Raw genomic sequence first — 14,628 nt, forward strand, 5'->3', positions numbered from 1 at the left:
AGGTGGTGCATAATTGGAAGTTTGCAGTGGCACGGCACACATAAGAGAACCTAGGAAACTGCCTTGCGCTGAGGAAGATCATTTTCAAAGATCAGTACTTTGTGACAGCAGTTCTCCAGGATTTCAGCCATAATATTTCCTGGGGCCTAGGAGAATCAATCTGCCAAACTGGAATCTTAACACGCAAAGCATACCATTTCCTGCTGAACTCCAGAAAATGGCTGCAATTGAAAGGAGTTTGCTTATATACTGGACCATATCTGGCTTTTATGCAGCTTCCTTTTATGAAAAAGGAGTAGCTACATAGACTAAATAGTAGTATGGAAATTAAAATACTGACTCTGAGGAAGAAATAAAACCTGCTAGCACAAGTGAACTTTCTCAGCGTTAAAGCCACTTTTTAAAAAAGGCCAGAAGCCAAGGATATTGAAACTTGGAGCAGAGTCTTAACAAGCACTGGTTAATGATTAATGATCTAAACATTTATGTTCAGAAACAGGTTGCAATCTGGGTGTTCTAAGTGGAATGCTATCTATCATATGCCATATTGAGTTGTGCCATTTTCTTAGAGCAAATATTCAGTAACTGAGTTGCAAGAACAATTCTTACATCTCTAGAATGCTCTTAACATTCATTTTCCTGCTGAACTTTCCATAGCTGTAGCAGAAATTAAAGATTATCTAGTCGTTTTAAATTAAGCAGCGATTTTGTGTACAGGCAACTCCCCTTTTACATGCGTGTAGCCCACCCTGTTCCCTTGCGGTGCCAAAAATCGTGCAAAAGTCAACTGCACGCAAGTGGGGAGTTGCCTGTACTCTGTGCTATTTTTCTAGAAAAAGAGGAGCCAGAACTCACCATGAGCGCCTCCCTTATTCTCTTATAATAGCGATGGCACCCACCTGAGAGGTGCCAGAACTGAGTTCCGGCTGAAAATCCCTGCCTGTGTGTTGTTAGCATTGTGGGGGAAACATAATTTTCTAGCAGGAGCAACATTGATTTCATACGTTTTCTTACAAGACAGATTATCAGGATGGCGTGTGGGCTTTCTGGCCAGTGCTTGGCTGCAAGAGCTTGAGCATCCCTGCCAAAGTTAGCAGGCACCAATCCCGACACCTTCACAACCCTTCCTGGCTCAGATGGAGCAAAGAGAGAGAGAGAGCGCTGCTTGTCATTGCCATGCTAATGCTCCCGTGCTCCAAATCCCCAGATGGCAGCTCCCAGCAGTTTCATGTAGATATTAAGTAGCATAAGCAATAGAATGGACCTTTGTGAGACCCAATAGCCCAAAAGCCATGGAAGAAGAAGAAGACTTTGTATTTGATATCCTGCTTTATCACTACCCTAATGAGTCTCAAAGCAGCTAACATTCTCCTTTCCCTTCCTCCCCCACAACAAACACTCTGTGAGGTGAGTGAGGCTGAGAGACTTCAAAGAAGTGTGACTGGCCCAAGGTCACCCAGCAGCTGCAGGTGGAGGAGTGGGGAAGCGAACTCGGTTCACCAGATTACAAAACTACCGCTCTTAACCACTACACCACACTGGAACCAAACAACAATGGTGCTACTTTCTGGTAGCAAACCTGCAGATAGAAATAGTACAACGGTACCTCCAACTCCTATCTCCCCAAGTCACTCCAGAAGAACACCATAGTCAATAGTGCCAAAAGCCACTGAGAAGTTGAGATCCTGCAGGACTGCACTCTCCCGTATCTTGCACCCAACAGAGTTTATCAATCGAGTGACTAATGCTGTTGCATTGCCCAAACTGGGCCTGGAACCCGACTGGAATGGATCTGCACGGTTATGCTGAAGACAGAATTACAAATTTATAGTCTGAGTCAGGGATGAGTAAATAACGTCCTTGCGGTTACAGAATTGTCTGCACTACTAAAAAGGGGAAGAGGAGACTTAGCATTGTTCCTGCTATGCAGTAAGCGGTGCCGATAACAGCACTGGAGGAAGAGATCTTGCCTCCTTCAAGATCCATGCACAAAACAGACTGGTTGACCCCAGAAATACAAGCAAAGCAAGCATAAGGCCTTTACCTGAATATCAGCATCCAAGTGCTTGTTGCAAGTGAAGAGGATGCAATGTTTACATGTGCAAGGTGGGGTCTTCTTCAGTCTCCATCTGCGGAAAATGCCAGCTGAACCCAACAGACAGTATTTCAGAGGCCGCAGACCAGTGGCGTAGCGTGGGGGGTGCAGGGGGGGCCGGCCGCACCGGGCGTAACATCTGGGGGTTAGGGGGCGCAAATCCACGGGTTAGGGGGCGCAAATCCATGGGTTAGGGGGCGCAAATTACTTGCCTTGCCCCGGGTGCTGACAACCCACGCTACGCCACTGCCGCAGACGAATTAAGAAAATCCTTTATGGCAACCACCAAGTAAAGAGTAATTAGGACCAGAAGTAGGCTATATTTGTGTGTACACATGTGTACTTGAGGCAGAGAATCCAAATGGCTCCCCTGTGGTAGTAAAAATATAATAAATTAATTGGCAACACACAGTCCTTTATTAATAAAAGAAGCTGAGGCTCCAATACTTGGGCCCACCTCATGAGAAGAGAAGACTCCCTGGAAAAGACCCTAATGATGGGAAAGATTGAGGGCACAAGGAGAAGGGGGCAACAGAGGACAAGATGGTTGGATAGTGTTCTCGAAGCTACCAGCATGAGTTTGACCAAACTGCAGGAAGCTGCGGAAGACAGGAGTGCCTGGCATGCTCTGGTCCAAAGGGGTCACGAAGAGTCAGACATGACTAAACGACTAAACAACAACATCCCAATATCTGGCACATTCAGGGATGGTCTTGAACAGCACAATAGGAGTAGCAATAGCTAGAAAAGGCAAAGTGTATTAAGATTGTAAGCAGAGCATGGGAACGCAAGGTTACCAGTTTTGATTTGATTTTAGTGGAAAGGATGGCTAAATTACGCTTGACAGCACTGGAGCTAAAGTGTTCTGAAAGGAAGCCTACACATTTCCCGCCACGGACTGAGCCCTGAGGTATACCTCTGAGACTCTTAATCTCAGAGTCATGGGTTCGAGATGCTGGGGCGAAAGATTACTGCTTTGCACCAACACCAAAAGGCCTGGACTGGACTTGCGTGCTATGACATGTGGCGTTTCTGTGAGTTGAGGAGGCCTTAAGCCGCTTTGCTTTTGGGCGCAAAATGTCTCCGGCGGGCCCCTTATTCCTTTTCCTTTCACGAGGCACCCTTCAATTCGCAGCAGAGATGCCACAAAATGTTTTGAATTAGGAGGAGCGAGGAAAAGGAACGGACCAGGAGGGAGTTAATACACACACACACACACACACACACCCCTGAGAAAGTGGCAACTCTGCAAGTTGAGTCCTGAGGAAATGCTGTGGGAACTGTAGCCAGAAGGGGAGGGACTTTCTGTTTCCCTCACTTGTGCGCTGTCTCTTTCTTGCCAGCTCTCTTCCCTTGTGGCTGAAAGGCAGAAGGAGAGGAATCAGTCACTTAAATGTGCCTCTGCCTGAGGCTTAGTTTGGAGGACTTTATTCCTGCTCAGCAGTAGCAAGCAAAACACTCCTGGATATGGCTATCTCAGGAAGCTTCTGGCTTGTTGTTTTCACCCTTTTCATCACTGAACTACAACAGGTAAGGCTGCAAGGTGGGGTAGCAGGAGGGATGCAAGGCTATAACATGGGTCCTTCAGTCCCTGGAGCCCCAAGGTATGTTTGAATTTAATTTGTTCTGCTGTTCTGTTCGAAAGCTCCTGCAATAGCTCCCCCACTCTATTAAAAAAAAATCAATGCAATTTCACAAACATAAAACCCTATTCAATTAAAAAATATTGAAGGGGGCACAGAAGGGGCAAAGTCCATTTTTGGAAGGGGCAGCTTTGCTGCATACGTTGTTGGATTTCTGGAAGAGAAAGCAGAACACTCGTTACTGCAAAACAATGCTGCCGTCTGGAATACGTTCAAATCCGATTGATTTTTGACAGTGTTAACATTTGAGTAAGCAGACTGAGTTTTCCAGTTGCCACAGGTAGCCACAGCGATTGCGGTGTGGGGGTGCTACTTGTCTATGCAGCAAGAGAATCTTGCTCTTCTGGAACCATCAGGAAAAAATAACAAATACACAATTTACAGTGCATTTACAGGAAAGCAGCAAAATTGAAAGTGGAGTGTACACAAAATAAACCCTGATTTAATTTTAAAAAGAGGAAAGCTTCAGCTCATCGACAGAAGCTCCCAAAAGTATGATTCCTTCAAAGGGAAGGGGGTTTCTAAGAAGAAGGTGCCCCTACAGATATGACCCAGGATCCTGCCTCCGCAGTTTGCATCCTCATGAACTGGGAGACCCTAAGTGGGGCCTCCTCAGGTGATCGTAAGTTATGTAAGAAAACATGGCAGGAGACTCCATCTGCATACACACCATACATTTAAACACATTTCCGCCCTCAAAAAAATCCTTGGAACTGTACTTTACCCCTTATAGAACTATAATTCCCAGCGCCCTTAGCAAGCTAAAGTTCTCAGGATTCTTTCAGGGAGGGGGGTGCTGCTTTAAATGTGTGGCTTGGATGCAGCCCTCTTCTAAGATACAGCAGCAAAGCACGGCTTGCAGTTCTTGTTTTTAATACTTTCCATTTCTTACAGCTCCTTATCTAAAATAAATATCATCCTAGTGCAGTTTCCCCATTCCAATGAGTTCCAAAGGTAAGGGAGGCAAACAAGCCACCTCAGCCCTGTCGAGATAGGCAAGCCCAGCAAGGAAAGCTATCGAGGGATGTAATTTGCATATGCTGAAAAAACAAACCCCGGCAGCAGAATTCAAGCAAAGGGTGGCTATCTGATTTCTCATATTTTGTGTTTTCCAATCATTTTGGAACCGACCCATTGAGTTTCACCCAATGGTGGTTTTCCATCGAAGTCTGCCTTCGCTCGTGTTCTTCCAAACTGGAAACGTCTCCAGTGATGTGGCTTTCACCACTTCCCTTGAGAAACTATCCTGTAAGCTATACTCCGTGCTTAAACATTAAAATGCTTTTTATAAACAGGGTTGGTGTTGTTAAAAAAAAAATCTCCCTAATGTTTGACTTCTTCAAATTATATACTTTCTTGGGTATCTTTCTTGGTTGGTTGGTTTGTGTGTGTGTGTTTTTTTCCATTTTCAATATTTAGCCAGTGAACATTGAGCAGCCCTGGGTGCAAAATGCACACAAAATCCAAAACAGAAACAAAAAAATCAGAAGGAAACCAAAGGATTAATTCAGCTCTCCTATTAACAGATAGGTAGCCGTGTTGGTCTGCCATAGTCAAAATAAAAAAAATTCCTTACAGTAGCACCTTAAAGACCAACTAAGTTAGTTCTTGGTATGAGCTTTCGTGTGCATGCATGGTATCTGAAGAAGTGTGTGTGCACACGAAAGCTCATACCAAGAACTAACTTAGTTGGTCTTTAAGGTGCTACTGTAAGGAATTTTTTTTATCTCTCCTATTAAGTACAGCTCCATTTGTTGCCAGGCGGTACTGCCTAGCACTTAAGGGAAACTAGTTATTCATACCAATATATAGCTAGTCTTGCATAGTGGCTTTGAGTCAGGAAGTAGCCAAGCTAAATCTCACCTCCATCATAAATGCACAGGGCTTTTTTTCAGCCGGAACTCGCTGGAATTCAGTTCCGGCACCTCTCAGGTGGGCACCATTGCCATTCTAAGAGAACGAGGAAGGCGTTCATGGTGAATTCTGCCACCTCTTTTTTTAAAAAAAGGAAAATAGCACTGCCAGGCCTCATGTCTACTTTATTCGTTTGTTTACATTGAGGAAGGGCCTTTGCATCCAGAAGGTGCCGGGTTCAACCCCTGACATCTCCAGGTGGGAGAAATTTCTGCCTGAAACCAGGGCTGGCGCAAGCCATTTTGGCACCTGAGGTAAACCACAAAATGGCTGCTCTCCACCAGGGAAGAAGGGCTGAGTGAGGTTCTGTATCAGGCACAAGGGGATGGGGGCGAAATAGAGACCTACATCGGGAGCAAGGATGTGAGGTGACCAGCAGCACCTCCTATTAGCCAGCAGCGCTTCCTATTCACCACGAGGCTGTTATAGAGGTGGCAAAAAAAGGGGGCTGCTGAAGGGACAGCAGATCCAGCCTCCAAGGAGCTGTTGTTGCCATTGCAGCTGCAGCAATACAGAACAACAAACCCCTGTATTGCAAACTTAGCACAACAACAATACAGGCAACATGAAGACTAGTTTACTAGATAGCACTGCAATTCTTATTGCATAATATACATGATTTAGTACAACAAAAACAAAATGTGTACCCTTGTGAATTCTCTAATATATTTGAAAGCGAATGAACACACGTCTGTCAATCTCTGAAAGTCCGTAGAAGTATAATAAGTCTACGGTTGAAACAAAGTAATAGATGGTATCCTGTGGGCTAAGCGGTAAAACTTTTTTTAGGCGTTCATGGTGCCAAAGTAGTAAGTGAAGAACAACGTAGGACAGTGATCCCAGATAATCTGATTGTTTCGCTGGAATCTTCTTCAGCACAACTACAAAAGAATTCAAATATAAAACAATGACCTGTGTACATCTGCTTGCCTCATAGGTGGACCGGCACTTCTTGGTGTCACCAGGCTCAGTAATGGAGACTGAGGCAGATAAGAGCGCTTAGCCAACTCTCTCCAAACTGGTTCAGAAGTGTGAAAACACTAAACTATGCAATATTCACATTAAGATTTTGCACAATATTTTGGTTTTGTTTCACTGTTATGTGCAATTTCGATAAACCGGGCTAAAGATTGATTGTAGTTTAGGGTTCGGAAAGCACGCTAAACTATAATCCAAAACAAAAGTGTAACCTTTCTGTTTTCATCAGGATAGTGGGAAAGCATGTGAGCCTGAGATTCATTTCTAGGGCTGCTATTCTAGAATTGGGCAGAAGGCATCCAGGCGGATTTTTGCCAGATCGGCAAAATGTCCAGGAAAACCCAGACATATGGCAAGGGGGGTGAATTGGTTTTGGGGGGAGATTTCCCCCAAAAAAGCTCAACAAATTTGTCTGGATTTTTCACTTTTGGTAATATGGCAACCCTATTTTTACTGGCCTTCATTCTGGCCTTCCTGAGCTATATCATGGTTGAGCATTGTGTCTGAACACAGCCATTTAGTGTGCCTGTTTCATTGCTTACAATCCAATAATATATTTTTATTGGAAGCCAGCTAGAGTACATAAAACAAGTGAATACAAAAAAAGGTAATAAAGGTAGCATAATATCTAATATAGTATAACAGTTTAATGCAGACTGTTCTGTTATAAATTACACATGGGTTGAATGCTGCCTGGACCTAGTGTGAGTTCTTAGCAGCCTGTTTGTTGCATGAAACTGATACCTTGTCCACACTTCTGCTTGTACCATGCTTAGAAACTACAGGTCTGAGCAGTTTTCTGCTTGACCCATACTTTCTAGGCATGGGTCTGAGCAGTTTCCCCCTTGCGCTGCTCCTTTCCCAGGGAAAACCCATTCTTTACTGCTAAAACGGAGCAAACATCATTGCAGAGAAAACCCATATTGCCATTTGCTCTGATTGAACACTAAAGAGCAGTTTTTCCCTAGGGGAAAGCAGCATGACAAAAGGAAGTGTGGTTGAGCCTTAATGTGAGATTAAGGGGTAAAGGCCATTCTGAAACACCATGAAAATTAACTTTGAGATTTATATTGTCTTGCTGCAAGACGAAGAACTTCTAGGGGCTGTGGTCCTTTGCCCCCCCCCAATACAATATTTAAGGGGGGCACGTTGATGGGCATTGTCATTCAAATAGTGTGCGTGCACTGCGTCTTGTGAGACAGAGCTTACCTCCACCCCTCCATTTTTTGTAATTCAAGCTGGTACTCCTGGACCAGGACATCATTGAGGCAGGCCATATCCTTTCTCCTTTAGGCTTGTGAAGATAAGGCTGTATGTTCCTGAAGGTTCTCCACCCCACAAAATGCAGAAGCCAAATGGAGGAGGGAATCCATGTTGAATGGTTTCTGGGCCTTGGGGACTACTCCTTGCTTCTCAGGACTAGAGGCCGTGGTTGTGTTGGAGTGGCAGGGGGCAGTTGTGCTAAAGCTGGCCTGGCTTTGCCTGTGGAAATAAATGTGGGAGGGGAAAGCAAATAAGGAGATCTTCAATGCACAGTACAACTTTTCATCGTCCAGCGGAATGTTCTCTTGTACCTCTGGAAGGCTCCTGCCCAAGTCAGTGGCCTCAACGTTGGTTGGCAGAAGAGGGGATGGGTTGAAGAGCTCTTCGGAGCCACCTCTTCAAAAGAATCATGGAGTTTGTGGTAGAAGATGGAGCAAGGAGCAGATCTGCTTTTATTCTTCCGTTGGGAAGTGGTTGTGGTATGCAACAATCTTTCTCCCCTTCCTGCCAAACAGGCCTGTAGCTGGTTCAGAATAAATGTGTGATAGGCATACGCGAAAGCTGCACTGTAGAATTTATTTTGCATATTGAATTGGCTCGTGCTGCATACAGAACCGGGGTTTCCAGGTGAGCTAGTTTAATTTAATTTTTTATTTTTTGGTACAGTATGTATGAAAGCCCAAAAATCCATCCCGTCCCCAAATTAGGATTAGTCATTTAAAGTTGCATATAATTCTATCGGCTCTATAAATCACTGCTTCCTCTCTGAATCTTGCGAAATCCTTAGCCTCAACCACATCCTGGCAACAAGTTCCTCATTCTAATTTTGTGAAGAATATGAAGAATATTATCTTCCATCCCGTGCCCTAAAATGGTTCGTGTGGGGGTGGCGGGGAATCCGTACGCAAGTCCTATTGGTTTTAAACAAAGTCACTTTTTTTTACAAAAGAATCTACAGTTAAATCTACTTCATAATGCAATGGGAGAGAAGGAAATCTGTTGAAATAACAAGTGCCATCTAGAACCATTGTCCTTTACATGATGGTAGTGGTTCCTCAAATATGGACTGGATGCATATTCCTGTTCTCTGTGGGCACAGTTTTAATTCCATGATGAACTGGCAACAAGCTTATGCTATGTTGTTGTTGTTTAGTCGTGTCCGACTCTTCATGACCCCATGGACCAGAGCACGCCAAGCACTCCTGTCTTCCACTGCCTCCCGCAGTTTGGTCAAACTCATGCTGGTAGCTTCGAGAACACTGTCCAACCATCTCGTCCTCTTCTCCTTGTGCCCTCCATCTTTCCCAACATCTTCCTCCTCTTTTCCAGGGAGTCTTCTCTTCTCATGAGGTGGCCAAAGTATTGGAGCCCCTCAGCTTCAGGATCTGTCCTTCCAGTGAGCACTCAGGGCTGATCTCCTTCAGAATGGATAGGTTTGATCTTCTTGCAGTCCATGGGACTCTCAAGAGTCTCCTCCAGCACCATAATTCAAAAGCATAAATTTTTCGGTGATCAGCCTTCTTTATGGTCCAGCTTTCACTTTCATACATCACTACCGGGAAAACCATAGCTTTAACCATACGGACCTTTGTTGGCAAGGTGATGTCTCTGCTTTTTAAGATGCTGTCTAGGTTTGTCATTGCTTTTCTCCCAAGAAGCAGGCGTCGTTTAATTTTGTGGCTGCTGTCACCATCTGCAGTGATCATGGAGCCCAAGAAAGTAAAATCTCTCACTGCCTCCATTTCTTCCCCTTCTATTTGCCAGGAGGTAATGGGCCCAGTGGCCCTGATCTTTGTTTTTTTGATGTTGAGCTTCAGACCATATTTTGCGCTCTCCTCTTTCACCCTCATTAAAAGGTTCTTTAATCCCTCCTCACTTTCTGCCATCAAGGTTGTGTCATCTGCATATCTGAGGTTGTTAACATTTATCCTCCGCTGTTGGAAGAAGCTACAGATACTACGAAAATCTTCATCATAACAGGCACAATGCAGGCAAAGCTGAGCAACCCCATGCATTTTTTTACTTGTAAGTAAGCCCCACTGTCTTCAGTGGAGCTTACTCGAGTGTGTAGTATGCCTTAAGTCCCAGTAACTTCTGTGGTAATAAATGCATCTTACTGAACTTCCAAGAGGGATATGCTTAACTCTTGTTAAATCAATGGAAATTGGAAGGACTCCATTATGACCAGCCATTTTATTTCCACTTAAGGCAGAAGTTTTAAGTTGGCTTTCTCATGTGTTCTTTTCCATTGGCTTTGGATTCAGTAGCATCATCAGGGTAGGTCTTTGGGGGCACAAGTCCAGGGCCCCACTCAGAGGAATGAGCAGATGGATCCCCCAAATGCAGCAGGCTTCACTGCATTTGGAAGTACGTTAAATAATGTGCCTTTATGTGAAAAAATTTCCCATAAAACCACTACACTCAGAATACATGGCACTCCCTTATACTGAGTCGGACTCCTGATCTTCTTTGTCTGGTTCATAGAATCATAGAATCATAGAATCATAGAGTTGGAAGAGACCACAAGGGCCATCGAGTCCAACCCCCTGCCAAGCAGGAAACACCATCAGAGCACTCCTGACATATGGTTGTCAAGCCTCTGCTTAAAGACCTCCAAAGTAGGAGACTCCACCACACTCCTTGGCAGCAAATTCCACTGTCGAACAGCTCTCACTGTCAGGAAGTTCTTCCTAATGTTTAGGTGGAATCTTCTTTCTTGTAGTTTGGATCCATTGCTCCGTGTCCGCTTCTCTGGAGCAGCAGAAAACAACCTTTCTCCCTCCTCCATGTGACATCCTTTTATATATTTGAACATGGCTATCATATCACCCCTTAACCTCCTCTTCTCCAGGCTAAACATGCCCAGCTCCCTTAGCCGTTCCTCATAAGGCATCGTTTCCAGGCCTTTGACCATTTTGGTTGCCCTCCTCTGGACACGTTCCAGTTTGTCAGTGTCCTTCTTGAATTGTGGTGCCCAGAACTGGACACAGTACTCCAGGTGTGGTCTGACCAGAGCAGAATACAGTGGCACTATTACTTCCCTTGATCTAGATGCTATACTCCTATTGATGCAGCCCAGAATTGCATTGGCTTTTTTAGCTGCCGCGTCACACTGTTGGCTCATGTCAAGTTTGTGGTCAACCAAGACTCCTAGATCCTTTTCACATGTACTGCTCTCAAGCCAGGTGTCACCCATCTTGTATTTGTGCCTCTCATTTTTTTTGCCCATTTTTTCATTTTCTGCAAATTTACAAGTGATCCTCAAAGGCTTCAGGTAGCTGCATTCCTAGCCCTCCTACCAATATCCTTTTTAACTGGAGATGTTGCAGACTTTGTACATGTACTGTCTCTACCACTGAGCTGTGGCCCTTTCTCTAGATGTAAAACAACTGCCTCTATGGGCAGTGATTGGCCAGTAGCATGACGCCATCTTAACTACTTCAAATCTCCAGTCCAACAGGAAGGACTTATATTTCTTGTTCGTATGTTTGCTGATATCAGGCAAATTCTCCAACCAGTAGTTTGGCCACCTCTTCCTTTTTAAAAGTCAGCCAAGTATTATTGTGAAGCACAGCCGTCAGAGAAATAGAATGTATTTTCTCACACCACTCTCTCCTTTTCCAGGAACTATTGACAGGATCTGAGCATCTTTTATTTTTATCCCATTTTGTATTTCAGTCTTCAGCGTACAGAAAGCTCTTCAATGTTAAGATTTGTGTTTTTTCAGACAGAAATATTGTTTTCCCTTCATTTTGCTTCAGCTCTTTGCATTTCCTGACCGTATATTTGCTTTATGGGATGGAAACTTTGTGATGTGGTTTTTACAAGTCTCATTGGAAAGTCGACATCACGAAAACCATTTCCTTCACGGTTTAGGAGTTGTTTTGAATTAAAGACCTGGAAGTGAACTTCTGGAGCTACAGAGGCTCTGCTGTGCCCTGTTTGAGAACACTTAAAATCAGGGGGCAGCAAACTTTTCCAGCAGGGGGCCGGTCCACTGTCCCTCAGACCTTGTGGGGGACCAGACTATATTTTGGGGAAAAAATATGAACGAATTCCTATGCCCCACAAATAATCCAGAGATGCATTTTAAATAAAAGGACACATTCTACTCATGTAAAAACATGCTGATTCCCGGACCATCCGTGGGCCAGATTTAGAAGGCAATTGGGCCGGATCCTGCCCACGGGCCTTAGTTTGCCTACCCATGCTCAAGATACTGTTTACAACAAACTGGCTCCTAATCTTTTTAAGTGGTCTTTCTCTGACTTTGCATAGATGACAGCCCTATTTAAAGTCTTAGGATACTTCCAGATCAGGATTGATTATGGAATCTGAACACCTTATGCATGTTAAGTTTTTTCTTTTCTTTTTTGGTAGTGTCCACACAATACTGTTGACATCAAAATGCCAGCTCATACTTTTTTAAAAAAATTCCCTTGCAGTGTAGATGGGTTCCCACGAAGCAAGACACAGTGATAACAACGAGAACCTTTATCGAACTAACAGAACTGGACAACAACTGCTTATACACATTTCTGAAGACCTGGGCCACTCTCAGTCTCAACGTGATTGGCTGTCTAAACTCCCAAGCTGCGAATCATAGCTCAGAGTTTAAGGGCCAATGGCAGTGGCCCAAATCCTGAAATACTATGTGATTGGATATCATGTATCGAATCAGAACATAGGGGCTCATAATCCAGACTCAAGCTCAGACAAACACAGACCCCTGAACACATAACACCTGAACATGGGGATTTAATCTAATAGGCTAGATATATGGTGACATTTCATCTAATGTTACACCCCTACTTCCACTCACTCCTTATCTTAGCACAATCTAGCCATTTGGTTTCTGGTGGTCCAAATTATATGAGTGTGTCTGTTTCCACAGATTGTTGCATGCTGAAGCCATGTTCAAATCCAACATTTTGGTTTGGAAGAGTTGGTCATTCAAGGTCTATCCCACCTTGGAGACTGTAATTGTGGAACATAAATCAGACTTAAAAGAGAGGGGGGTATTGTGCAAGGCTTCTATCACTTGTGCAAGCATTAATCAGGTAAATAGCATTCTTGTGCAAGATCTCAGTACTGTACTAAAAATCCAAACAAACAAGCAAATGGAGATGGCTCTCCCCTCACCCAAAAACACAACCTCCATTGGTTGATTATGAGAACCAAGGCTGGTAACATTTGCTGTTGTACCCTTCCTGGTGTCACGGTCTGGTCTATGGGTGATTGAAGTCCCGGCTGAGGACATCAGGATCGGGGGCAAGATGGTGGGGGGGGAGCAGGAACGAGAGTCCAGAAGCCAGGGGTCTGAGGGTCAGGAAGCAAAGAGTCATGAAATCAAGGGTTCGAGGATCAAGAAGCAAGGAGTCACAAAGTCAGGGGTCCGAGGATCAAGAAGCAAGGAACCAAACACAACAGGGCAGGGAACGTGTTGCTGTGGCAAAGAGCAGAAGGGAAATACTGACCTTATATCCCTTCCTGGCTCTTGCCACCCGGTACAGTGAGTTACCAAGCAGCCTCACCTGTGCGGCCGCACCTTGCCTCTCCAGAACAAACTTAGGAAGGCCCCAGTCCTGCGAAGCCCTACTGGTCACAGGGCCTGGCTCCTGCACACACTCCTGACACCTGGCAAGGGTAGGGGACATTTTTAAAAGGTATATGGGCACAGGCACGAATACACTTGCATAGTAATCTTTCAGAAGAAGACAAATGACCAGTAACACTACCCTTTCTTGTGCTCTGAACTAATTATCTGGCTCAGTATCTTGAATGACAACTGATCTCTACACACCCCGGTATGACTTCGTCAAAGTGTCCTTGCAATAACCAGTTTTCAATATAATTTAAAATAAAATAGTGAGGGTCGCTGTAAGGACTTTGCATCTAGAGTGCTAAACTGAAAACTTTGGTTCTCATTTGTCCTGTTGAATGATTAATTGCAAAAAAGGGGGGGAAGTTCCAGGTTTTTGAGCTAAGTTACACCTGTTGAGCACAGGCCATGACCCCTAATCCCAGATGGTTTTGGTTAGCTTCACACAGTGGGCACACTTTAAATAAACGTTAGCTTTCAAAACAATGAGATTATCGCTATAGAATAATCTCGGGTTATTGGCCAGAATTTGTGTGTCATAAGGCCCATGGAAACCCCCTAGGTTGCTCTTCCAGGTTTCATTGTCTCTAAAAAGAAGAAAGGGCCCCTTGCAATTATATCCTCTGCCAGGGATGTGTCTTTCTCTCCGAACAGTCATTTGAGCGAAAAGCAATTTTAGCAAGCCATGACACACAATTTCTTCTGTAATCAGATTGCTCAATAACATTATAAATAAGTCGCTCTAAGGGTAGCTAAATGACTTTTGCCGATTCTGTCCATTTCTTCTATTTCTATTTGTTTGGAGTGGATATGTGTTTCTCTACTACATATGGAGAGTGTGTAGAGAGTGTACATAAAGAGGAGAGGACAGGGATGTAATGTGGCCAGTGTTGTTCTTTGTCTTGCTGTGACTGAGACTTGCAAGGATTCTTAGCTCAACCTGTTGCAAACACATAGGCAGTGTGTGAATGCACATGAGCGATCTCATTGAAGACGATGGCAGTATTCTTTGCAGTTGTGCAAAGGGCAAAGATACGCACAAACTGCTTGGGATAATGTTGCACATTCATGTGCCTTTTGGGCCTCCAGCATGCTTTATTCATGTGCACGTGTGACTGTGACTCATATGGAAC

At 44.3% G+C, this 14,628-nt stretch overlaps 1 protein-coding gene across 1 annotated transcript in view; it reads left to right on the top strand.

Annotated features, from left to right (window-relative positions):
- The first annotated feature begins 3,133 nt into the window (after positions 1-3,133).
- TNFRSF11A (TNF receptor superfamily member 11a) overlaps positions 3,134-14,628 on the top strand; it is a 40,389-nt gene continuing 28,894 nt past the window's right edge. The window contains exon 1 of the mRNA XM_082234412.1: positions 3,134-3,625. Coding sequence (XP_082090538.1) covers positions 3,563-3,625 — 63 coding nt within the window. The 5' untranslated portion in view covers positions 3,134-3,562. The remainder of the gene's footprint in view (positions 3,626-14,628) is intronic.

Source organism: Podarcis vaucheri, assembly GCF_965113315.1.
Source record: "Podarcis vaucheri genome assembly, chromosome: 8".
Taxonomy (NCBI): Eukaryota; Metazoa; Chordata; class Lepidosauria; order Squamata; family Lacertidae; genus Podarcis; species Podarcis vaucheri.